Raw genomic sequence first — 24036 nt, 5'->3', positions numbered from 1 at the left:
TTTGGGGGAAAGAGTTCAGTTATTTTTAAGGAACCTCAAAAATTATAAATTTGTACTTTAAGGCAATTATTATCTGGTGATAGCATAAAGGATAACAGCTTTTGTTAGGATGTAAATTTATGACTTGAAATTAATCAAAATGTAGTACTTTCATTTTCCTGACTTGTGGTTTTAAAAACGTTTGTTCTTTACTTTCAATAGTTATCCCATATTAGAATCAGTTTCTATAAAGCAAAACAATACAGTGCACTTCTTAAAACATAATGACCACAATGTGATTTCCAGTACTTTTTCAAATATTCATTTCTAACAACAATGGAAATAAGTTATGTTTATGAAAACTTAATCTGTTTTGTGTTTCTTTAGGCGCTGGTTTTCAATACAGAATAATCAGTTGGTTTACCAGAAAAAATTTAAGGTAGGTGTTGAGTAATAAGTGAAAACTCAGTGAGCTACCAATTTCATTTCTTTATCTCTTTGTTTTGGCAAATATTGAAGTCTATAAATAATGTGTGTAAAATTAATGTAATTTTTATGTTTGAGCAGGTGTAAGAGGACTCAAGGGTGGAAAATAACAACATTTAATTCTTAAAAGCAAAGTGATTTTGAATCCCGAGTTCTTAATTCCTAGTTTGAAATGGATTTTTCTGGGTCACAGGATTTTTAAAAATGTTTTGGTAGTTTTTAAATGTTATATATTAGTTGTACATACTTTTGTGGTACATGTGCTATTTTGATACTTGTATACAATGTGTAATGATCAAATCAGGGTAATTGGGGTATCCATCACCTCAAACATTTTTCTTTGTTTTGGGATCATTACAAATCTCCTCTCCTAGCTATTTTGAAATATATAACATACTTTTTTTTTTATATGTATCTTTCTCTAGTTCATGACAGAAATAACACTGCCATTCCAAAGCACTATTTTGAAGATGAAAGAGAGGGTGACTTTTTTTTTTTTTGGAGACGGAGTTTTGCTCTTGTTACCCAGGCTGGAGTGCAATGGCGCGATCTCGGCTCACCGCAACCTCCGCCTCCTGGGTTCAGGCAATTCTCCTGCCTCAGCCTCCCGAGTAGCTGGGATTACAGGCACACGCCACTATTCCCAGCTAATTTTTTGTATTTTTAGTAGAGACGGGGTTTCACCATGTTGATCAGGATAGTCTCGATCTCTTGACCTCATGATCCACCCGCCTCGGCCTCCCAAAGTGCTGGGATTACAGGCGTGAGCCACTGCGCCTGGCCCGAGAGGGTGCCTTTTAAATAATAGCACAGTAGGGCCACAGGTGATAGGAGAGCATGGTTAAAACTGACATTAATTAAAATGTAAGCTGACAGTAATTTAAATAGAACCCCTTGAATATGTTAATATTGTTTTATGCGTTTTTCTCAATCTTATTTTAAGGATGAGAAAGTTTCATTTATTAGAAAGGCATAGTGGGATTAGTTGTGAGTTGAAAATATTAAAAATAACTGGAAACTAAAGAATCAGTTAATTGATGACTTGCTTTTCACCTAGTTACTTTTTATGAATAATATTCTGTAAACTGCAAATTTTAAAATATCTACTCTTGAGGTGACTCAGTATGAAATTTTACTTGCTAGTTCTGTGGTAGCAGGTTTGTATGACAGAAGCCCTTTAATCTAGCTAATTAGTTCATGGTTCCTTCTCTGATAAACTTGGTTTTGAATTTACATTTTTATTAAATAGTAGAAAGTGATAAAATCTTTCTGATTCTCTTAGGTGTTTTAAGAAGTTATAGCATTCTTAATAAAATGCTTAAAACTTTACTAAATAAAAGCTTCTCTTTTGGAGAAAAGTAGCTTTTATTATATGTGAGTGGGGACTAGGAGAGTAACGGATGTGAAAGAAGATGGAAGGAAATCCATAGAACATTAACATTTATTGGGCATTTGCTAAGTATCAAGTGTTGGACCAAGCTTTTTATATATAAACAATTTCATATAATCTCTATATAATTTATGAGGTAGATACAATTATTAACAGGACAAAATTACCTTTATTTTTATATCTATATTGATAAACCCTTTCTGTATCTAAAATAAAATATAAATCTTGAAAATTAGACCAGTTATGCCAAATAATATTTTTAAGTATCTTATTATTGGTAATAGTAAAACTTAGGTGGAAAAATATGAAAATTTTGTTTCCTTATTGTAGGATAACCCTACTGTAGTGGTTGAGGATCTCAGGCTATGCACAGTGAAACATTGTGAAGACATAGAACGACGATTCTGCTTTGAGGTGGTCTCTCCCACAAAGTAAGTGGTTCTAAAGAATCTGCGATTTGCTACTATGTTTTTATAGTTTGTCTTAAAGAACTTGCCAGAGTAGAGAAATCTGCATTTTTCTGTAATTATTTGGGTTAAAGAACAAAAGTTTTAACAATAAATTTTAATAATTACTGGTTATAGATATTATAGTCAGATATTTATGTAACTTCTACCATTTATCATATTCTTTCAATTCTGTAAAGGTGATTTATGTGCCCCTGTGAAAACTTTTTAGCTATTATGATGAATTGAAATCATGAGTTTGATAACTATCATTTTATATTTGTACCCAGTAGAAAAAAAGTGAGTATTTGTATGTTTATATGGTAAATTTAAGAGGTTTTTTTTTTTTTTTCTAATGTTCAGGGATGAGTTACTTGTTTTGAAGAAATAATTTGTTTCACTGACACCTTAATTTCTTTGTGAACATACTTTGCCCTAAAGATACATGAAATAAGACCTTTTTTAAAAAACAAATTATATATTTTTTGCTAGAAAATTATTAAATAGCAAAGTGGACAAAATATAAAGCTTATAGGAGTTTTTTTGTCATTAACTTACTATCTGAGAAAACAATATGATTATTTCCTTGTAGAAGTTGTATGCTCCAGGCAGATTCTGAAAAGCTGCGCCAGGCATGGATTAAGGCTGTTCAGACCAGTATTGCTACTGCTTATAGAGAGAAGGGTGATGAATCAGAGGTTAGTAGTGGTATTAGCAATACCAAATAATATATTGCCAAAAGTTCTTGATTTTAGTTGCAATATTATATGACTATATGTAACATCGTTTTTTTTTGTTGTTTTTTTTTTGGTTTTTTTTTTGTTTTTTTGGGGGGGGGGGAAGGCAGGAAGGAAGGGAATAAGGACGGTAGGGAGGAAGGAAGGGATGAAGGAAGGAAGGAAGGGAGGAAGTGGGGAGGGAGGGAAGGGAAGAAAGGAAATCAAGCAATGAAAGAGACATTGCCGACCTGGATCTAGAGGTTTACAAGTTGATTTCTTTTTTTTTTGAGAGAAGGAAAGAAAAAAAAAATAAGTAAAGGAGAGGAAGAAAGAGGAAGAGAAAGAGGGAGAGTAAATGGAAATATTGCTTTATTTTGAAAAAAATTGGGTATTAATAATGGCCAATCAATGTTTCATTTAAACTAATGGGTAGGTGTGATGTGGTATTGACAAGAATGTATATTTTGTGTATTTGAAGTGGAGAGCTCTATAAATATTTATTAAGTTTACTTGTTCTGGATCTGAGTTCGAGTCCTTGATATCCTTATTAATTTTCTGTCTCATTGAATCTAAGTCTCCTATCTGGGTGTTAGGATCGTTAGCTCTTGTTGTTGCATTGATCCTTTTACCACTATATCTTTGTTGCTTTAAAATCTATTTTATCCGATACAAGAATTGCAACTCCTGCTTTTTATTTATTTATTATTTATTTTTGCTCTCCATTTGGTTGGTAAATCTTTCTCCATCCCTTTGTTTTGAGTCTTTGTGTATCCTTGCATGTGAAACAGGTCTGGATGTAACATGCCGTTGGGTTTTGGCTGTGTCTTTTGATTGGGAATTCAGTCAATTTAAATTTAGGGTTACTGCCATTTGATGTTGACTGGCTGTTTTATCCATTTGTTGGTGTAAATTCTTCTTTATGTTGGTGCTCTTTACTTTTTGGTGTATTTTTAGAAAGGCTAATACTGGTTGTTTCTTTCTGTGTGTAATGCTTCTTTCAGAAGCTCTTGTAAAGCAGGCCTGGTGGTAATAAAATCTCTGAGTTCTTGCTTGTTCATAAAAGATTTTATTTTTCCTTCAGTTGTGAAGCTTAGTTTGGCTGGATATGAAATTCTGGGCTGAAGGTTCTGTTCTTTGAGGATGTTGAATATTGGCCCCCACTCTCTTCTGGCCTGTAGAGTTTCTGCCGAGAGATCTGCTGTAAGTCTGATAGGCTTGCCTTTGTGGGTAATCTGACCTTTCTCTCTGGCTGCCCTTAGTATCCTCTCCTTCGTTTCAACCCTGGTGAATCTAACGATTATGTGCCTTGGGGTTGGTCTTCTTGAGGAATATCTTTGTGGTGTTCTCTGTATTACCTGGGGTTGAATGTTGACCTGCTTTGCTAGTTTAGGAAAATTTTCCTGAATAATATCCTGAAGGGTATTTTCCAGCTTGGATTCATTCTCTCCGTCGCATTCAGGTACACCTATCAAACGTAAATTTGGTCTTTTCACATAGTCCCACATTTCTTGGAGACTTTGCTCATTCCTTTTTATCCTTTTTTCTCTAATCTTTTCTTCACGTTTTATTTCATTAAGTTGGACTTTGACCTCTGATATCCCTTCTGCTTGAACAATTCGAGTGTTTAAACCTGTGCATACTTCTTGGAGTTCCTGTATTGTATTCTTCAGTTCCATTAATTCACTCATACTCCTCTCTTAGTTGTCTATTCTCAATAGGATTTCATCAAACCTTTTTTCAAAGTTCCTAGTTTCTTTACGTTGGGCTACAACATGGTCTTTTAACTCACCGAAGTTTGTTATTATCCATTCCTTGAAGAGTGATTCTGTCATCAGGAGGCGCTCGTTCTCCATCAAGCCTTGTTCCATTGTTGATGTGGAACTGTGATCATCTTTAGAGGGAGAGGCGTTCTGACTTTGAGTATTCTCAGCTTTTTTACGCTGGTTTCTTCCCGTCATTGTAAATTTATCTTCCTGTCGTCTTTGAAATTACCAACTTTCAGATTAGGTCTCTTGAGTGGACGTCCAGGTTGTTAGTTCCCAGGGCCAGAGCAGCGGCATTAAAACTGATGGTGCTTTTCTGGCCAGGATTCTCCTGTCGGGCTTACTTCTTGTTTCCGTAGTAGGCGACTCTGCCTTCCCGGGGCTCCAAACCTCGGTCAGAAGGGGAATCGGTCCTGTTTACTCTGTGCCAAGCGCTGCAGCGTCGAGGTGCTGGCAGAACCGCTGCGCCGACCACGAGAGTCGCACTGGCGACTCGTGTGTTTCCACCACTGGGGGAACTTCTGCTCCGTGAGTGACCAGAATTTGTCTGAAAGTGTGGCGTCCTCTAGTTCTCCGCGCCTTCCCTGAGAGCTACAATCCCTGGATGTTAGCGATCGGCCATCTTGGATCGTTCTCGTAACATCGTTTTTTATGGAAGATGATTTTATGTAATTGAAATGAGTTTTATTTTTAAAATCTGGATTTCTCTTTTGTTTATCCTGATTTCATGTACCATTTTAATTCAGTATTTGAATCTATGTTTATTTTAATATTTGACTACATAAACCAGATTGGAATGAGGTATTCCCGTTAGTGTTTTTCCCTGAAGTATTGTGCCATTTTAGATAATTATAAAATAAAATAATGATCACAAAAGGTATTTAAAATTGAATGAATTTAAAAATGAATGGAAGCCAAAAAGGAAAGCATAATATTGTCTCTTAAAGGCCCCTTAGTAAGATAAGCTGAATGTGGAAACTTAGGTCATAGTCTTTCCTCAGTTTCTCAAAGAGCTCTCTAAGGAAGTATTTTGGGCAAGGAAATGAGTGCGTAAACGAGTCTTGAGAAATGGAACTTACCACTTTTGGGTTATATGGCAAGATTGTGGCATAGCTTAGTGATAGATAATTGTCAGGAATATGGTTAGGGGAACTGATTACTTTCTAAATTGTATTTCCAAACTTATTGTGGCCAACTTCCAGCTCCCAAGTATTGATCAAAGCAGAACTTTTTCAAGCATGGTATTGTGGTGGGTGGGGGCGGGGGACAACTAACTGGATCCAACCAGAAAGGCATAGAGAGGAAAGGAGGAATTTGATCAGTAGTAGCCAAGTTGATGTGAACTTGTCTGGGAGCAAATGATGGGAACATTGACAAAGGGCATGTTGGCAGAAATAGCCTGCAGTATGTCTGTCTCTAGAATCTCACTTCTCCAGTCTGGACCAGTTGCTCCGTAAGCCTGCAGCATGGCTATCAGTCTGGGATTTTCTTACAAAATCATTCTGGAGATTCTTTTATTTCCTGTATCCCATATCTTTCTCCTTCTTGACTTAAGAAAAACTTAAGTACTTTCTCTAGTAGCTTCCTGAAAATGAGACATTTGTGATTCCATGCATGTCTGAAAATGTCTTGATTCTATCCTCATATTTGATTGGTAGTTTGGCTGGATATTTTTAGATTGGGAATAATCTTGAGAATTTTAACAGCATTTTTTGTTTTTTTAGTTTCCAGTGTTGATGTTGGAGCTTTTCTTATTAATGATCTTTTGCATTTCTCCTCTCCAGTTTCTCAGTATTTTCTGGAAGTTCTGGATTGGTATTATGATTTTCTTATTTTTGTGTTTGTGTGTGTTGTTTTGCTCTATTTTCTGGGAAATCTCAGTTAATCTTCCAAGTCTCCTTTTGAATATTTCAGTTCTGCTAGCACATATTTAATTTCCAAGAGTTTCTTTTGTCCACTAAATGTTTGTAAATATAGACCTGTTCTTTTTTCATGGAATCAGTGTTAAACCTGTGGTTTTAACCATCATTGCATACTATGATGTCATCACACAGGGAGCTTAAGAAACTCCCACTGGTTAGGTACCACCTCAGAACACTTGAATGGAGTTGGGACTCGGGCATCAATACTTTAACAAGCTTCCTAGGTTAGTTTCATAAACAACCAGGGTTGAGCGCCATTGTGTTAGAGGCTTCTTTTGGCTATCTGATCATGATTATAAGTTAGGCACTAAAAACTTCTTTGGAAGCTTTGAGCACAAAATTAGGACTTTGTTGACTTTGACCTTTGCCTAAGTCTGGACCATTTGTTGAGGAACAACTGTCATCAGGGTCTTTTTGAGTCTTTTCAGCTGGTGTGATTTCCCAGAGAAGACTCATTGATCTCCCACATAGGTGTGAGGGACTGGCTGGGAGCTAAGTGCTGGATATCTTAGCATATCATATGTATATGCTTATTTAATCCTCTGGCTTCCACCTTTCAGGTGAAGTCTATTCAGAGACTCTTCCTTTTACTCCTCCAGAGAATAACTTCCAGTCATTGTATTTATGTGTAGAGAGCAGTCCCCTAGTGGTATGGAGATGCGGAGGGACAGTAGGATTGAATGTCTTGCTTAAACCATCATTCCTCCTATTAATACTTTTTGAATGGGTTTTGGATTCAGTGCTGTGTTCCTTGAAGTGGCTGACCCAAGTTGTGCTGTGTTTCTATACTTAGCTTCCAGCTTCTCTAATTTGGTGCAAAAATATTAGCATATAGAGAAAACCTGGGAATGAACCAACATGATTTCTATAATATAATACTGACATTCTTTCCTTATATGATAATTGCTTATTAGCTAATTCACATTACCAAACATGTTCTGGTAAACAAATACTCCTTTCTTAAAATTTTTGAATAATCCTAAAGTTCTTTTTTTTTTTTTTTTTGAGACGAGTCTTGCTTCGTTGCACAGGCTGGAGTGCAGGGGCACGATCTCAGCTCACTGCAACCTCCAACTTCCAGGTTCAAGCGATTCTTCTGCGTCAGCCTCCCCAGTAGCTAGGATTACAGGTGTGTGCTACCACACCTGACTAATTTCTATATTTTTAGTAGAGATGGGGTTTCACCATGTTGGCTAGGCTGGTCTCAAACTCCTGACCTCAGGTGATCCACCCACCTTGGCCTCTCAAAGTGCTGGGATCACAGATGTGATCCACTGCACCCAGCCCCACAGGGAAGTTCTAAGTACCAAACAAATAACTGTTTCCCCTGAACCATTTGAGAGTAAGTTTCCAATGTGATGCCCCATCACTGCATCACGACCTTTTTTTTTTTTTTTTTTTAATTGAGACAGTTTCTCTGTCCTCCAGGATGGAGTACAGTGTTGCAGTCTGAGCTCACTGCAACCTTCATTTTCTGGGTTCAAGTGATTCTTATGCCTCAGCTTCCCTAGTAGCTGGGACAACAGGCATGCACCACCATGCCTGGCTAATTTTTGTATTTTAAGTAAGGTGGGGTTTTACTATGTTGGCTAGGCTGGCCTGGAACTCCTGGCCTCCACTGATGCACCCATGTCTGCCTCCCAAAGTGCTGGAATTACAAGTGTGATCCACTGCACCTGGCCTGCATCATTATTTTATTTATTTATTTATTTATTTATTTGATAGACAGTGTCTCACTCTGTTGCCCAGGCTGGAATGAAGTGGCACTATCTCAGCTCACTGCAACCTCTGCCTTCCGGTTCAAGCGATTCTTGGGCCTCAGCTTCCAGAGTAGCTGGGATTACAGGTGTACACCACCACACCCGGCTAATTTATTAATTTTTATTTTTTAGTACAGCTGGGTTTTCACTATGTTGGCCAGGCTAATCTTGAACTCCCAACCTCAGGTGATTCACCCGTCTCAGCCTCCCAAAGTGCTGGGATTACAGGCATGAGCCACTGCCCCTGGCCTGTATCATTACTTTAATGAATACCTCCCACAGCCTGGGACATTCTCCTGTATAATCATAGTATAGCCACCAATCAAGAAATGAGCATTGATACATGACTACCATTTAATTCCCAAACATCATTCAAATTTTAGCCATTGTTCTAGTAGTGTTCTTTATGGGAAAAAGATCTGGTGTATAAGTATAGATAGCATTTAGTTGTTATGTCTTTTTAATCTCTTTTAGTCAGGGTAGTTCCTCATTCTTACCTTGACGTTCTTCACCTTGATAGTTTTGAAAATTATAGACTAGTTCTTTTGTAGAATGTCCCTCAATTTGGGAGGAATATTATATAAATGATACTGTGTTCTTTTCACTTCATCCTCTCAGGGGTCACATGATTTTGACTTGTTCCCAGTGGTGGTGGTAACTTTGATCATTTGATTCAGGTGGTGGTCTAGTGGGTTTCTCCTACTGTAGGAGTAATCTTTTAAACCTTGTTGGTAATAAGTATTTTATTGGGGAGGTGCTTTGGGAGGAACTTTTGGTGGAGAATCGTGTTTAGAAACCAAAATAAGTTTTTGAGTGTGTATATACATACACATATTTACATCTTTTAAAAAATGTATTTATATTGAAAAACATTAGTGTGCCTGTTGGTATCTCCAGGTCTGATAGGATTCATTGTGGTTTTCTCCTTTTCCATATAAATAATTCCTTTCTCTGCGTTGAGAAATCTGGCCCCAATTTGTCTTGAACATGTTAACTTATATGATTGATTCCCTAGCATGTAACTGATATTCTGTGTCTGTTGCCAGGGGTGGCCTCTTCCCTGTCAGACGCTTGATACCTCACACTAGGTGGTGCTCCTACTTTGCTGCCTTCCTCTCCCTACTCGAGCTTCCGTTTTTCTTGCTGAGCTGCCTCCCTATGCAGACATGCTCCTTACCCTGCTTGGGATCCAGCAGCCTGCATATGGTTATGCTTCTGTGTCAGCATGTTTCCCATCTAGCTTGATTCTCTCAAGAATACTGGGTATACACACTTAACTTCCATGGTCCTCTCTAATGGCTGTTGAATAGAGTTTTCAGGAAGGGCAAGACAAGTACCAAATTATATTTATATTGATGCTGTACTAACATACTGGCCTGTTAAGGTTAAAATGTTTTTATTATTTATTGAATAATTACAGATGAAGTCTCACTCTGTTGCCCAGGCTGGATTGCCGTGGTGCCATCTCGGCTCACTGCAATCTCCATCTCCCATGTTCAAGTGATTCTCCTGCCTCAGCCTCCCGAGTAGCTGGGATTACAGACATGTGCCACCACACCCGGCTAATTTTTTTTTTGCATTTTTAGTAGAGATGAGGTTTCACCATATTGGCCAGGCTGCTCTTGAACTCCTGACCTTGTGGTCCTCCCGTCTTAGCCTCCCAAAGTACTGAGATTATAGGCGTGAGCCACTGCACCCGGCCTGAGCTATTTTTAGACCAGAAGACTTTTTATAGACCATATCTGTCATTGTTTAAGATCTTGGTACCATATCTTTGTATTTGGTCATTGTGGCCATGTGGTGGGGTGTGGGGAGACAGAGTCTCGCTCTGTTTCCCAGGCTGGAACGCAGTGGTGTGATCATAGTTCACTGCAGCCTTGACCTCCTGGGCTCAAGCAATCCTCCTGCCTCAGCCTCCTGAGTAGCTGGAATTACAGGTGTGTACCACCATCCCTAGCTAATTTGTATGTATGTATGTATTTATGTACGTATGATGGAGTCTCATTCTGTAACCCAAGCTGGAGTACAGTGGCATAATCTTGGTTCATGGCAACCTCCGCCTTCCAGGTTTAAGTGATTCTCCTGCCTCAGCCTCCTGAGTAGCTGGGATCACAGGCATGTGCCACCACACCCAGCTAATGTTTTTGTATTTTTAGTGGAGACAGGGTTTCACCATGTTGGCCAGGCTGGTCTTAAACTCCTGGCTTAAAGTGATCCACCCGCCTCAGCCTTCCAGAATGTTGGGATTACAGGCATGAACCACTGTGCCCAGACGTATTATTTTTTAGAGACACGTTCTTGTTATGTTGCCCAGGCTGATCTTGAACACCTGGACCCAAGTGATCTTCCCGCTTCAGCTTCCTAAAGTGTTAGGATTACAGGTGTGAGACACCGCACTCTGCCAAAAAAATTAACTTTTTGTTAATCAGCCATCTTTTGCTTTTCTCTTCTTTTACCTAATATCCCTTGAAGTTTTAAACATTGTATGTTCTATTTTTGATTTACACTGTTGTTAAATTATGTAGTTGATCTCTTCTTTAGTAGTTACATAAGCTATACCTTTCCTAGTTACTCACTGCAATAATTAAAATAACTTACTTTATCCTTGAGAGGTCTGAAAAAAAATAAGTTTATTGAACACCTTGGAAAAGTGAGGTATAAAACAATAATATTTATTTCATTCTTGAGTTTTAATAATCCCTTACCTATTTCCTCTCTCCCACCCTGCATGTTAAACTACTATTCCCCTCTCTGTCCTCATTTTTTTGTACATATGTTCATTGTGTCATTTATTATATATGATTTTAAATGTTTACATGGTTCTCTCCACTAGAATAAAAGTCCAGTGATGGAAGAACCTACATCTTTTTATCCTTGCATCTTTAGTGCCTAAATATTGCCTGGCTTATGCCCATAACAGGCATTTATTGATTGGAAGCTTTAGTTTGGAGCATGTAGTATATTCCAATCTTTTTTTTTTTAAAACAAGTAATTCTTAATTCTTTTAGAAGCTGGATAAGAAATCATCTCCATCCACAGGAAGCCTAGATTCTGGAAATGAGTCAAAAGAGAAATTATTGAAAGGAGAAAGTGCGCTTCAGCGGGTACAGTGTATCCCTGGCAATGCCAGCTGTTGTGACTGTGGCCTGGCAGATCCACGGTGGGCCAGCATCAACCTGGGCATCACCTTGTGTATCGAGTGCTCTGGAATTCACCGGTGGGTAGGCCTGCCCAGGTTGAGGATTTATTCTTTTGGATAAACACAGATTGAAATGATGATGTTTCATTTGTTAGCTGGCCTTTTCCACTTCTTTAACTTAACCACCAGTGTGTGTGTCTTTGTACCTTTTAAGAAGTGGTTAAAATCCTGGTTTGTAAAAGCTTTTAAGGACTTTGGTTCATCATTCATTATTAAACAGAAGATCTGTTCCTGTATATGTGTGTTGAGGGCTTTATTACAGCCTGTGTCACATTAAAAAACAATTTGCACAAGTGTGCAAATAGAGACTTGATTGTTTTTTATATTAATGCAGTCGTCTTTTTTCCACTTAGGAGTCTTGGGGTTCATTTTTCAAAAGTACGATCTTTAACTTTAGACACCTGGGAGCCAGAACTTTTAAAGGTAAAAACATATTGCTTTAAAATATTTCATATGTTCACATAAAAGTGAAAGAATTTTAGATTTTAGAATCTTGGTTTACAAATGTATGAGCTCTTCCTGCTAACAAGGTATGCTAACTAAATTGTATCGAAACACATCTGAAGCTATTTGGCAAATCTGGTGTTTCCATAATAAGTTTGAAAAATTGCTACATTTATATATAGCCCTCTTAACTCCGGGTTAGTTCATGCTTCTTTTTTTCCCTTGAGACAAGGTCTTGCTCCCTTGCCCAGGCTGTGTAGTGGTGCCATCACAGCTTACTGCAGCTTGACCTCCTTGGCTCAAAGGATTCTCTTACCTCAGCCTCCTGAGTAATTGGGACCATAGATGCATGCCACCATGCCTGGCTAATTTTTGTGTTTTTTTGTAGAGACAAGGTTTCACCATGTTGCCCACACTGGTCTTGTACTCCTGGGCTCAAGCAATCCATCTACTTCAGCCTCCCAAAATGCTGGAACTATAGGTGTGAGCCACTACCGTTGGTCCAGTTCAGATTCTATGCCTTAACTTTAATTTTTTCTAATTAGATTCTTATTAAATATATAAGAGATCTATTGTTATACTAAGCTTCATAATGAATTGGTAAAGCTTTTGACACCATCTGGTTGTTTTAGCATAGGACAATTTGCAGGTTTACATTTGTCAGGTTAGGGGTCATCAAACCAAGTCATCCTTTTTCCCCTATATCTAAGAACTTATATCTATGAAAATGTCATAAATAATTTTAGACCCCTATGGGTTTCTGATAAGATTTACACAATTCGAAATAGTTAATAGTATAATCCTTTTAATTACTGCCATCTAGTTTACCATATTGTAGAAAAACAGATGAATTTAAGGGTTGGAGTATATACTCATTTATTTCTGTCTGAAAATTGTGGCCAGGTGCTGTGGCTCACACCTGTAATCCCAGCACTTTGGGAGGCCGAGGTGGGCTGGTCACTTGAGGTCAGTAGTTTGAGACCAGCCTGGCTAACATGATGAAACCTTGTCTCTACTAAAAATGCAAAAATTAGCCAGGTGTGGTGGCACGCACCTGTAATCCCAGCTCCTTGGGAGGCTGTGCAATGGCGTGATCTCAGATCACCACAACCTCCACCTCCTGGGTTCAGGCAATTCTCCTGCCTCAGCCTCCTGAGTAGCTGGGATTATAGGCACGCGCCACCATGCCCAGCTAATTTTTTGTATTTTTAGTAGAGATGGGGTTTCATCATGTTGACCAGGATGGTCTCAATCTCTTGACCTCGTGATCCACCCACCTCAGCCTCCCAAAGTGCTGAAATTCTTTTTTTTTTTTTTGAGACAGAGTTTCACTCTGTCACCCAGGCTGTAGTGCAGTGATGTGATCTTGGCTAACTGCAACCTCTACCTCTGAGGTTAAAGTGATTCTTCTGCCTCAGTCTCCTGAGTAATTTCTTTTTGTAGAAATGGGGTTTCACCATGTTGCCATGGCTAGTCTTGAACTCCTGGCCTCAAGTGATCCCCCTGCCTTGGCCTCCCAAAGTGCTGGGATTACAGCATGAGCCACCACACCCAGCCAGTTTTTTCAAATCCTTAACCAACTTTCTTAGCATCAGTAATTGAAATATCCTTTCTTTTCGCATCATTTTCTTATTTTTCCTTTGCCTTATATTAAATTGTTTGTAAATAAGATTGATTTCTGTATGCTACTAATCTTAGGCAGTGATGTCTCACAGTATTATCTCACAGTACCAGTGCAGACTTTAAAGAAGACTTTATAATAATTAGTATCTTTTAAAAATGAAAAATATGCTGTATAAAACTAGAAGTAATAATTGCTTAAAGAGGAATTAGCACATTTAAGATTTATAAGAGGTAGCTGGGCTATGGGACGAGGGGAAAGGAAGTGACAGGGAGAGATAATAGAAACAAGAAATAAAAGTGACAGAAAAGGGGTGTCACAGAAATAATGGGACCTCAAAAGGGCTCATGATTAAGGAAAAGGAAAGAGGCCTGTGCGGTGGCTCACACCTATAATCCTAGCACTTTGGGAGGTTGAGGCAGGTGGATCACTTGAGGTCAGGAGTTGGAGACCATCCTGACCAACATGGTGAAACTCTGTCTCTACTAAAAAATAACAAAAACTAGTTGAACGTGCTGTTGGGCATCTGTCATCCCAGTTACTTGGGAGGTTGAGGCAGGAGAACTGCTTGAACCTGGGATGTGGACATTGCAGTGAGCCAAGATCATGCCACTGCATTCCAGCCTGGGCGATAGAGTAAGACTGTCTCAAGGAAAAGGAGAGAAAGGGAAACCATTCTCTCTTGCCTACCTAGCATACACTTTAAGAGAGTGCCCTTCTGAAACTTCACTCCTGTTGTTGGGTCCAGATAACATTTAATCCTCTTGCTGTCTCATCCCAGTCCTTGCTGGCTCCCACCAACTCACATGTCCCAACACTTTAACCTCTATTCTCTACATTCTGGTAATGCCATCTTTTAATGTATGTTAGTGTCGCTTTTACTTGATTATGATTTCTCAGGGAAATGGTTTGGGTGATCTGCATCTTGGTAAAAATGTTTTTGTGGTCACACCTGGAATTGGGCATAACTAGAAGCAATCAGATTAGCCAAGAAGGTACAGATATAATTTATTAGTGAGGCAAGGAGAGCTTGAACAGAATTAAAGAGTTAACAGATGGAAAGGAAAATCTGAAAGAATTTGGAATATATAACTAGGAGTTGTTATCTGAAGACAGAACCCAATCCAAAGAATGGTAAAAGTTTAAAAATAAATTCCAGAAAGTTGTACATTGATAGATTTGCATATTTCTGGGAACTAGACTTGACAACTGAAAAGAATAGATACTTAATTTTTAACTTACTGTCCTAAGACTGGCTAGTACTTACTATCCCTTACTCTATAGGAATGCTTTGTTGTCATACTTCTTATCTTAGATATAATAGTTGTGATATGTGACTAGATAGATACATAGACTTCTTATCTTAGATATAATAGTTGTGATATGTGACTAGATAGATACATAGATAGATAACTAGAGAGATAGAATGACTCTGGTGGAGGTGATAATCATCTAGGGGAGGTAGTCTGGTGAAGAACAGCAAAGTGATAATATTACTAAGTTCTTGTCTCATTTTGTTTTAACATGAAACTTCTTTGTAGAATAAGCAGCTGCAGAATATGCAAGAGAATTAGTTAACTGTACTTGCTTTAAGGACTTTTAAATTTTGACTTATTTTAAGGTCTTTATAGCTTATTTTTCTATTTTTTTGCCAATAGCTTATGTGTGAGTTGGGAAATGATGTTATAAATCGAGTTTATGAAGCTAACGTGGAAAAAATGGGGATAAAGAAACCACATCCAGGACAAAGGTACTATTTCAGTTGTCTTAATGTAATACCTTTTCCCTCCTAATTAGGAATATATGATTTTATTTCACTGTAGTAATTGATATATAACATTGAGACAGTGTTTAGAAGCAGCCATTACTACTTTGTTCAAATGTGGCTCTTTCTTGGGTATGTTAATTAGATAATTGCATTGGACAGATAATCAATAGTCTCCAGAGTAGAGAGAATCTTAAAAACTGGGGATCTGCACAGGAATGTAGAAACGCTTAGTAGTTAGTTAAAGTAGACCAAAGTTCTGTTCGTGGTAACATTTAAAAAGGGATAATTTATTCATTAATGTCTTTAGGGATCAAGTTTCTGCTACCTACAGTGAATAATTTTACATTGTTCATACTTAATTTAGCAAAGATTTGTTACTCACATAGTTTATGCATGACATTATGATATTGAAGAACTGAAGATGCAAAGTGTGCCTCTGGAAGGGGAGAGTACCTGATTGCTGTGATTGAAATTATTGTTCCAATTCTGTATAAGGAGGCTCATTGAATGAAGTGGCTAAGAGTTGGTACCATCTCTACTAAAAATACAAACATTAGCTGGATATGGTGGCGGACACCTGTAATCTCAGCTACTCGGGAGGCTGAGGTAGGAGAATGGCTTGAACCTGGGAGGCGGATGTTGCAGTGAGCTGACATTGTGCCATTGCACTCCATCCTGGGCGACAGAGCAAGAATCTGTCTCAAGAAAAAAAAAATATATATATATAGAACAGATATGGCATTTTATGATGGTATCATAAATCAGAAGTTAAAAATATATATTCTTAAATTAACAATGCTATGTTGTTTTAAAGTAGTCTTCTGAAAAATTGTGACCACCAGTATTGCCAGTTCAGTATGTGAAATTATTTCTTTGAGCAAAACTGAAAATAAAGTTACTTTCTATAAATTTTTATGTGTTTTTTTCTGGTGATGTTTTTGATTCTGCAAAAAGCATGAGAGGAGTATAGAAACGAATAGCACAGAAATTAAGAGAAGGGAAGAGTACTATGTTAATAATACTTGTGACTTTTTAGTTAGGTTATTATTTGTATTTCACTTGAGTGTGAAATCATAGTTCATTAAATATTTGAAAGGAAAACATACAGTTTCACCGATTCAGCTTTAACTAGTATTACATTCAGTGACTTTGTTTGAATATATTCAGTATATAATGGCTTCTTTGCTAAGAGATTAAACAAAACATTGTGACATTTTTATGTATACCAGACAGGAGAAGGAGGCATATATCAGAGCAAAATACGTGGAGAGGAAATTTGTGGATAAATCTTCTATATTATCATCACCTCCTGAGCAGGAAAAAAAGTTTGTCTCTAAAAGTTCTGAAGAAAAGAGACTGAGCATTTCTAAATTTGGGCCAGGTGACCAAGTCAGAGCATCTGCCCAAAGTTCAGGTATCACAAACTTTCTTACTGTGTCTATAACTATTTTCTTAAGCTCAAGTCACTTTTATAATCCCTGAACTAGTAGCCATTGTCAGTTTTTTAAATGTTAAAAACCTGTTCTTCTACATATTCTAAGGAAAACTGAATTTCTGTGTCTTTAACACAGTTAAATTTAAACAATGCCATAATATTTCACCTTTCTAGGTCATATGTATATTCTAAGGAATAAAACTGCTTAAAATGCAAGGGGAGATGGGAATTATAAACCTGTGATTTCAAAAGCCCTAAGTATCCAATTAACTACCTGATTTCCTTCCTATTTTTTCCTCCTAAATTTTTTCCCAGTAACGTTTCTTCCTGCCCTTTTCCCTTCTTATGGCCTGCTTTGTGCTTTGCTAACTTGCATGTCCCCAGTGATTGCTGTAAATAGCGACGAGGCCAGGCGGGAGTCTCTGTTTTGTCCTGATGAGCTAGATTCACTCTTCTCCTACTTTGATACTTCTTCAAAACTGCGTAGTAGTAAGTACTACTCTCGTGGAGCATTCCAAGTCTGTGCCAGTGGTCATTGTGCGGTGTGGCCATTTCTCTAGATGTTACCCATTGTCTCAGAATTACACGTTACTCACAGTCATATAATAAATTAAGCTCTTACTACCCCTGACATATTAGGGGGTAATGAAATGTGTTACAACTCTGAAAATAAGTTTATTTTCAGGTTTTGTGATTGATTTATATCTCAATAAGCTAAATGTTCAAAAAGTTTAAAATTATATTAAATGCATTCTACTTGTGGTGCCTGAGTTCATGTTGATGTGTAAGAGTTCATTTTAAAACCTTGTTTGTGGGAGATTGTTTTATAAATGGCATGAACTTTAATCATTAGTCAATTTTTCTTTAAAACAGTCAAAAGTAATGACAGTGGAATCCAGCAGAGCTCTGATGATGGAAGAGAATCTTTACCCTCCACAGTATCAGCCAATAGTTTATATGAGCCTGGTGAGTTCTGATGAAACTCAGTGTTGATTGGTTTTGTTTGCTGAAAAATGCATGTGGTAAATGTCTACTCAATTAAATATTTTAAAGGAAGGAGTTAGTCTTTTAGAAGGTACTATGAGAAGAGTACTACTCTTAAATGAGAAAGCAGCTATTTCTTCATATTTGGAAATTCTGTCCTAGTTATGCATTGTTTATACATTTTTTTTTTTTCGAGTCTCGCTCTGTTGTCCAGGCTGGAATGCAATGGCACCATCTTGGCTCACTGCAACTTCCACCTTCTGGGTTCACGCAGTTCTCCCACTTAGCCTCCTGAGTACCTAGCTGGGTTACAGGGATGTGCTACCACACCCAGCTAATTTTTGTATTTTTAGTAGAGATGGGGTTTCACCATGTTGGCCAGGCCGGTCTTGAACTCCTGACCTCAAGTGATCTGCCTGCCTCAGCCTCCGAAAGTGCTGGTATTACAGGTGTCATCCAGCATACCTGACCCTTAGTTGTACATCCTTTCAAGCCTCATGGTATGTGCTAAAAGTGCCTTACCAATTTCCAAGGGTAATTTTTAATCCACATGAACTGTGTGTCTTGTTATCCTTTATCTTTCCTGTGGCTATCCTATCAGGAGAAAGAGAACAACAACCTCTTCCCCATTAGATTTTTGTTTTGACTTGTGCTTTATATCTTTATTCTCTCCTCCATGATTTCAGTGATTTTGCTTCTGCAGAGTACTCAGGGGACTAAGCACTCTTCAAAATTTGCAGTGTTTACAGTGCAAATTGGGATGGTACCGGACCATCTTAGGAATGAAGTGAGGTTTGGTCTAGTAGTAAAAGTCTTTATGGATTCTTGCTGCTTCTTGAGTCCAGACATTTAGGAATATACTCAATTACTCAGTTTTAATCCAGTACAGAATAATTAACCTGTCCATTGGATACTGGCAAGAACAGAAAGGCCTGGCATATCAGTTATAGTCTTTATAGGAGAAGGTTGAATGTTGGGGAATATCTATGTGAAAATCTCCTGTAAACTCTTTATGATAGATTAATGGTTTTTTATGTTATAGCTTTATTTTTTAAAATTGGGATAAAATTTACCATCTTAACCTTTTTTTTTGGAGACTAAGTCTTGCTCTATTGCCCAGGCTGGAGTGCAGTGATACAATCTTGGTTCACTGCAGCCTCCGCCTCCTGGGTTCAAGCGATGCTCCTGCTTCAGTATCTCGGGTAGGTGGGATTACAGGCAACTGCTACCACACCTGGCTAATTTTTGTATTTTCAGTAGAGATGGAGTTTCACCATATTGGCCAGGCTAGCTTCAAACTCCTGACCTCAAGTGATCCACCCGCCTTGGCCTCTCAAAGTGCTGGGGTGGCAGGTGTGAGCCACCATGAGCAGCCCATCTTAATCATTTTTAAGTGTACAGTTTAGTCACATTAAGTGTAGTCACATTATTGTGCTACTATTACCGCTATTCATCCACAGAACTCTTTATCTTGCAAAACTGAAACTCTGCCTATTAAACAATTTTTTCTTTCCCTGCCAAGAGCTCATTTTTAATGATGTATTTGTGTTTGCTTTTCAGAAGGAGAAAGGCAAGATTCTTCTGTGTTTATTGACTCTAAACATATTAATCCAGGGCTTCAGCTTTATAGGGCTTCATATGAAAAAAACCTTCCTAAAATGGCTGAGGCTTTGGCTCACGGCGCAGATGTGAACTGGGCTAATTCCGAGGAAAACAAAGCAACACCGCTTATTCAGGCTGTATTAGGGGTATGCATTTATACAATGACATTTACAGTGACAATCAAATATTAAAAAAAAATGATAATACGTTCTGAACTGGCATTAGTATTATCTTTGCTTCAAGAGATCGGTTGGAAAATAGGAGCCTCTGTGCTATTAATAGTAGTGGCTTCTGAGCATCACTTTCATTGTTTCAGCAATTTTTTTGCAGTGGAAGAGAATTCTGATGATGAAAATACATAGTGTGTTTTGGTAGTTCACAAACTGCAAATGAATCTCTATTCTTGGGAAGAAAACAATATAATTCATAATTTTCTATGCTTTGGCTGAGGGAATATTTTTCCTTTTGGAGAGAATGAAATGGAAATGCTATTTGAGTAAAGTAAAGAAAACTAATTGTTTTTAAAAAGAAATGTATTGTTGTTTCTTGTTATTTGCTTTTGTATATAGTTATCCTCTTTTTTCCTTTAAGGGTTCTTTGGTGACATGTGAGTTCCTCCTACAGAATGGTGCTAATGTGAACCAAAGAGATGTCCAGGGGCGGGGACCATTGCACCATGCCACCGTCTTAGGGCACACAGGGTAACTGCAGTGCTTTCATATTTAAGGAGACTTTATTTGAAAAATTATTTTATATTAATGTTTTAGTTTTTCTCAGGTAAATGTTTTTAGGTAGAGTTTGTAAAAAGATGTGTTCCATGACTTATTTTGTCATGATGGAATTTGAAAGTTGAAAAAAATCTCATTGAGAAAAAGCTGCTGTTGGTTTTCAGATATGAAAATTTCAAGGCCTATTTTGACCTTAACTTGTCATTAAATAGATCCATTTTAGTACTTCCTCTGTTACTGAAATTGTGGTGAATTTTGTCAGACAACTTAAGCCTATGTTTTTGTTTGTTTATAGATGTACATTTTTTCTATAATATGTGCACAATAACCTATTTAAGGATAATTTTCTAACTCTGCATGTTTAGTTTTTCCACAGGATAGCTAAACTCAAATTCTAAACTAAATTCTTACTTTGGGTTATTGATGTTGTGTCTTCTGGAGTGATAGTAAGATTCACAGAACAATAAAGCCTTGAAAATTGACTTTCTATTATTAGAAAGTATAAATGAAAGAAAAACGCTGGCCTTACACGAACAGTTTGTGTCTTAGACGATTGTTTCTTAGTAAGACATCGCAGGATATCTGATTATTACGTGGAGATAAGCAAGAAGCTCTTATTTAAAATGTTTTAAAATAGCGTCTTCATTTATTTAGAGACAGGGTCTCATGCTGTTGCCCAAGCTGGAGTGCAGTGGTGTTATCATAGCTCACTACAGCCTTGCCCTGGTAGCTGGGGTTATAGGCATGAGCCACTGTGTCTGGCTATTTTTATTTTTAATTATTTATTATTATTATTTTGCTTTTGAGCTATAGTCTTGCTCTGTTACCCAGGCTGGAGTGCAGTGGCACCATCTCAGCTCACTGCAACCTCCGCCTCCTGGGATCAAGCTATTCTTCTCCTGCCTCCGCCTCCCAAGTAACTGGGATTACAGGCACACACCACCACTCCTGACTCATTTTTTTGTATTTTTAGTAGAGATGAGGTTTCATCATGTTGGGCAGGTTGGTCTTGAACTCCTGACCTCAGGTGATCTGCCCACCTTGGCCTCCTAAAGTGCTGGGATTACAGGCGTGAGCCACCGCGGCTGGCCATGTCTAGCTATTTTTATCATGGCTTGTTTTCTTCTATCAGCAAAGAGATTCAGTCCAATAACTTGATCATTGAAGCTGTCTACACTTTAAAAAGGTAGTATTTAAGGTAGTACTTAACTTTGTATTTTCTTTTTTTAAGAGATGGGAGTCTCACTATATTGCTCAGGTAGGAGTGTAGTGGCTGTTCATAGGCGCATTCATGGCTCACTAAAGGCTTGAATTCCTGGGCTCGGGATCTTCATGCCTCAGCTTCCCAAGTGGCTGGGACTGTAGGCATGCACCACCCCTTCTGGCTAATGTTTTAATTTTGTAGAGATAGGATGTTGCTCAGGTGGGTCTCGAACTTCTGACTTCAAGTCATCCCCCTCCCTCTGCCTTCTGAGTAGATGAGATTTTAGGTGCTTACCTTGTCTAGCCATTATTTTCTTCTTAAACTATCAAAATTCTGTCCATTTTATTTCATAGACTCTAGTCATTATTTCATATTTTAAAATTTTTCTCAGTTTATTCAAGTCATGAATATTTTTGAATACAGCAAGCAGATTACTTCTCATTCTTTGCTCTTGTATTATCATTATTATGAAGTTTATGTTGCCTTGGCTTTCTTCGTTTTCAAATAATGACCTTGTGTGATCTTTTTTTCATTTATGTTTATAGATACCTGTGCACATCTTTTTATGATATTCTTTGAGCGTAGGGACCACAACTTATATATCTACCGTGCTATCTAATAGCACCAGATTAAATAAGATAATGTATGCAAAAATATATTGAGCCTTGTAAAATGTTGATCTTGATATTTATTAGTAGTCAGTGTTAAATTAATATTTGTAGAATGAAGAATTTCCTAATGAAAATGTTATTTCTTTAGGTAGTACTTTTTTAAAAGATGAATACTAATTTTTTTTTCTTATTTGCAATATCTCAAAAATGCTGTTTCCTTAAACAGGCAGGTATGTTTATTCCTAAAACGAGGTGCCAATCAACATGCCACAGATGAAGAAGGGAAAGACCCTTTGAGCATAGCTGTGGAAGCAGCCAATGCTGATATAGTAACCTTGTAAGTATTTCCTTTGCACTTGACTATTTCCATATAGTGAATTATAGTTGTCCCTTGGTTATCCACAGTGGATTGGTTCCAGGATCTTGTGGATACCAAAATCCACATATGCTCATGTCCCTTATATAAAATGGTATGTATCTACATATAACTTACACACCTCCTCCCATATACTTTAAATCATCTCTGGCTGGGTGCAGTGGTTCATGCCTATAATCTCAGCACTTTGGGAGGCTGAGGTGGGCGGATCACAAGGTTAGGATTTCGAGACCAGCCTGGCCAATATGGTGAAACCCTGTCTCTACTAAAAATAAGAAAATTAGCCAGGCATGGTGGTGGGCACCTGTAGTGGCAGCTACTTGTGAGGCTGAGGCAGTAGAATCGCTTGAACCTTGGAGGTGGAGGTTGTGGTGAGCCAAGATCGCATTACTACACTCAAGCCTGGGCAATAGAGCGAGATTTGTCTCAAAAAAAAAAAGTTTTGGCCAGGCTCAGTGGCTCACGCCTGTAATCCCAGCACTTTGGGGAGCTGAGGCAGGTGGATCACCTGAGGTTGGGAGTTCGAGACCAGCCCAATCAATATTGAGAAACCCCATCTCTACTAAAAATACAAAATTAGCTAGGTGTGGTGGCACATGCCTGTAATCCCAGTACTCGGGAGGCTGAGGCAGGAGAATTGCTTGAACCCAGGAGGTGGAGGTTGCAGTGAACCTAGATCGCGCCATTGCACTCCAGCCTGGGCAACAACAGCAAAAAAACAAAAAATTATCTCTATGTTACTTATTATACCCTAATACAATGGAAATGCTATGTATATAGTTGTTAATACTATATTTTTTTATTTGCACATATGTGTGTATGTATGTATTTTTTTGAGACTGATTTTCTCTCTGTTGCCCAGGTTGGAGTGCATGATCTCAGCTCACTGCAACATCTACCTCCCAGTTTTAAGTGATTCTCCTGCCTCAACCTCTCTAAGATCTGGGATTACAGGCATGATCCACCACACCCTGCTAATTTTTGTGTTTTTAGTAGAGATAGGGTTTTTGGCCAGGCCGGTCTCGAACTAACCTCAAGTGATCCGCCCACCTTGGCCTCCCAAAATGCTGTGATTACAGGTGTGAGCCACTGTGCCTAGCAATTATTAGTATTTTAAAATTGTTGTATGGTTATTTTGTATTGCCTTTTTTCCCTTGAATATTTTCCATTGGTGATAGGTTGAACCCACAGATAAGGACAGCCAACTGTACTTGAATGAAGTGTTAAATGAACTTTGAAGATGGTTGGTATTTACTATGTGTCTGTACTTCTCTAAGCACATTAAATGTATGAAGCAGTTTAAATGCATGAACTTAATTGGTTCTCACAACAACACTATGAGGAAGATATTAATATTGTCTTCATTTTATAGAAAAAGAAGCCAAGCCATAGATAATTTGAAATTATCTAAGTGGTGGAGTTGGGATTTGAATCCAAGAATTGTGACTCTAAAACCCATGTACTTAGCCATTTGTGCTATACTGCCCGATATAGGAACAGAAAACAAGTGACTTCTCCAAATGGTTTCTTTAACTCTTTGTAAAGTACTAGGGCAGAGGTTGGGATTGTTAGAGAAACAGATAATTATTCCACTACCTT

General features: G+C 37.9%; 1 protein-coding gene across 20 annotated transcripts in view; it reads left to right on the top strand.

Moving 5' to 3' along the window:
- The window catches only part of ACAP2 (ArfGAP with coiled-coil, ankyrin repeat and PH domains 2), a 166507-nt gene that overhangs the window by 129153 nt on the left and 13318 nt on the right, over positions 1 to 24036 (top strand). For 12 of the 20 annotated variants that reach the window (XR_013527223.1, XR_013527222.1, XM_078350545.1 and 9 more), the window contains 12 exons: positions 367 to 418; positions 2186 to 2286; positions 2894 to 2999; positions 11474 to 11682; positions 12018 to 12087; positions 15388 to 15479; positions 16727 to 16911; positions 17317 to 17421; positions 17806 to 17898; positions 19477 to 19664; positions 20110 to 20219; positions 22288 to 22398. Coding sequence is in view for 18 of the 20 variants with exons in the window: in XM_078350545.1 (XP_078206671.1) it covers positions 367 to 418; positions 2186 to 2286; positions 2894 to 2999; positions 11474 to 11682; positions 12018 to 12087; positions 15388 to 15479; positions 16727 to 16911; positions 17317 to 17421; positions 17806 to 17898; positions 19477 to 19664; positions 20110 to 20219; positions 22288 to 22398 (1422 nt within the window). In the remaining 2 variants the exon portion in view is untranslated. The remainder of the gene's footprint in view (positions 1 to 366; positions 419 to 2185; positions 2287 to 2893; positions 3000 to 11473; positions 11683 to 12017; positions 12088 to 15387; positions 15480 to 16726; positions 16912 to 17316; positions 17422 to 17805; positions 17899 to 19476; positions 19665 to 20109; positions 20220 to 22287; positions 22399 to 24036) is intronic. The other 8 variants (XM_078350548.1, XM_078350547.1, XM_008981427.5 and 5 more) reach the window with 1 other exon arrangement.

The sequence above is a fragment of the Callithrix jacchus genome, chromosome 15 (assembly GCF_049354715.1).
Source record: "Callithrix jacchus isolate 240 chromosome 15, calJac240_pri, whole genome shotgun sequence".
NCBI lineage: Eukaryota > Metazoa > Chordata > Mammalia > Primates > Cebidae > Callithrix > Callithrix jacchus.
This window is presented reverse-complemented; position numbering and strand designations above follow the sequence as displayed.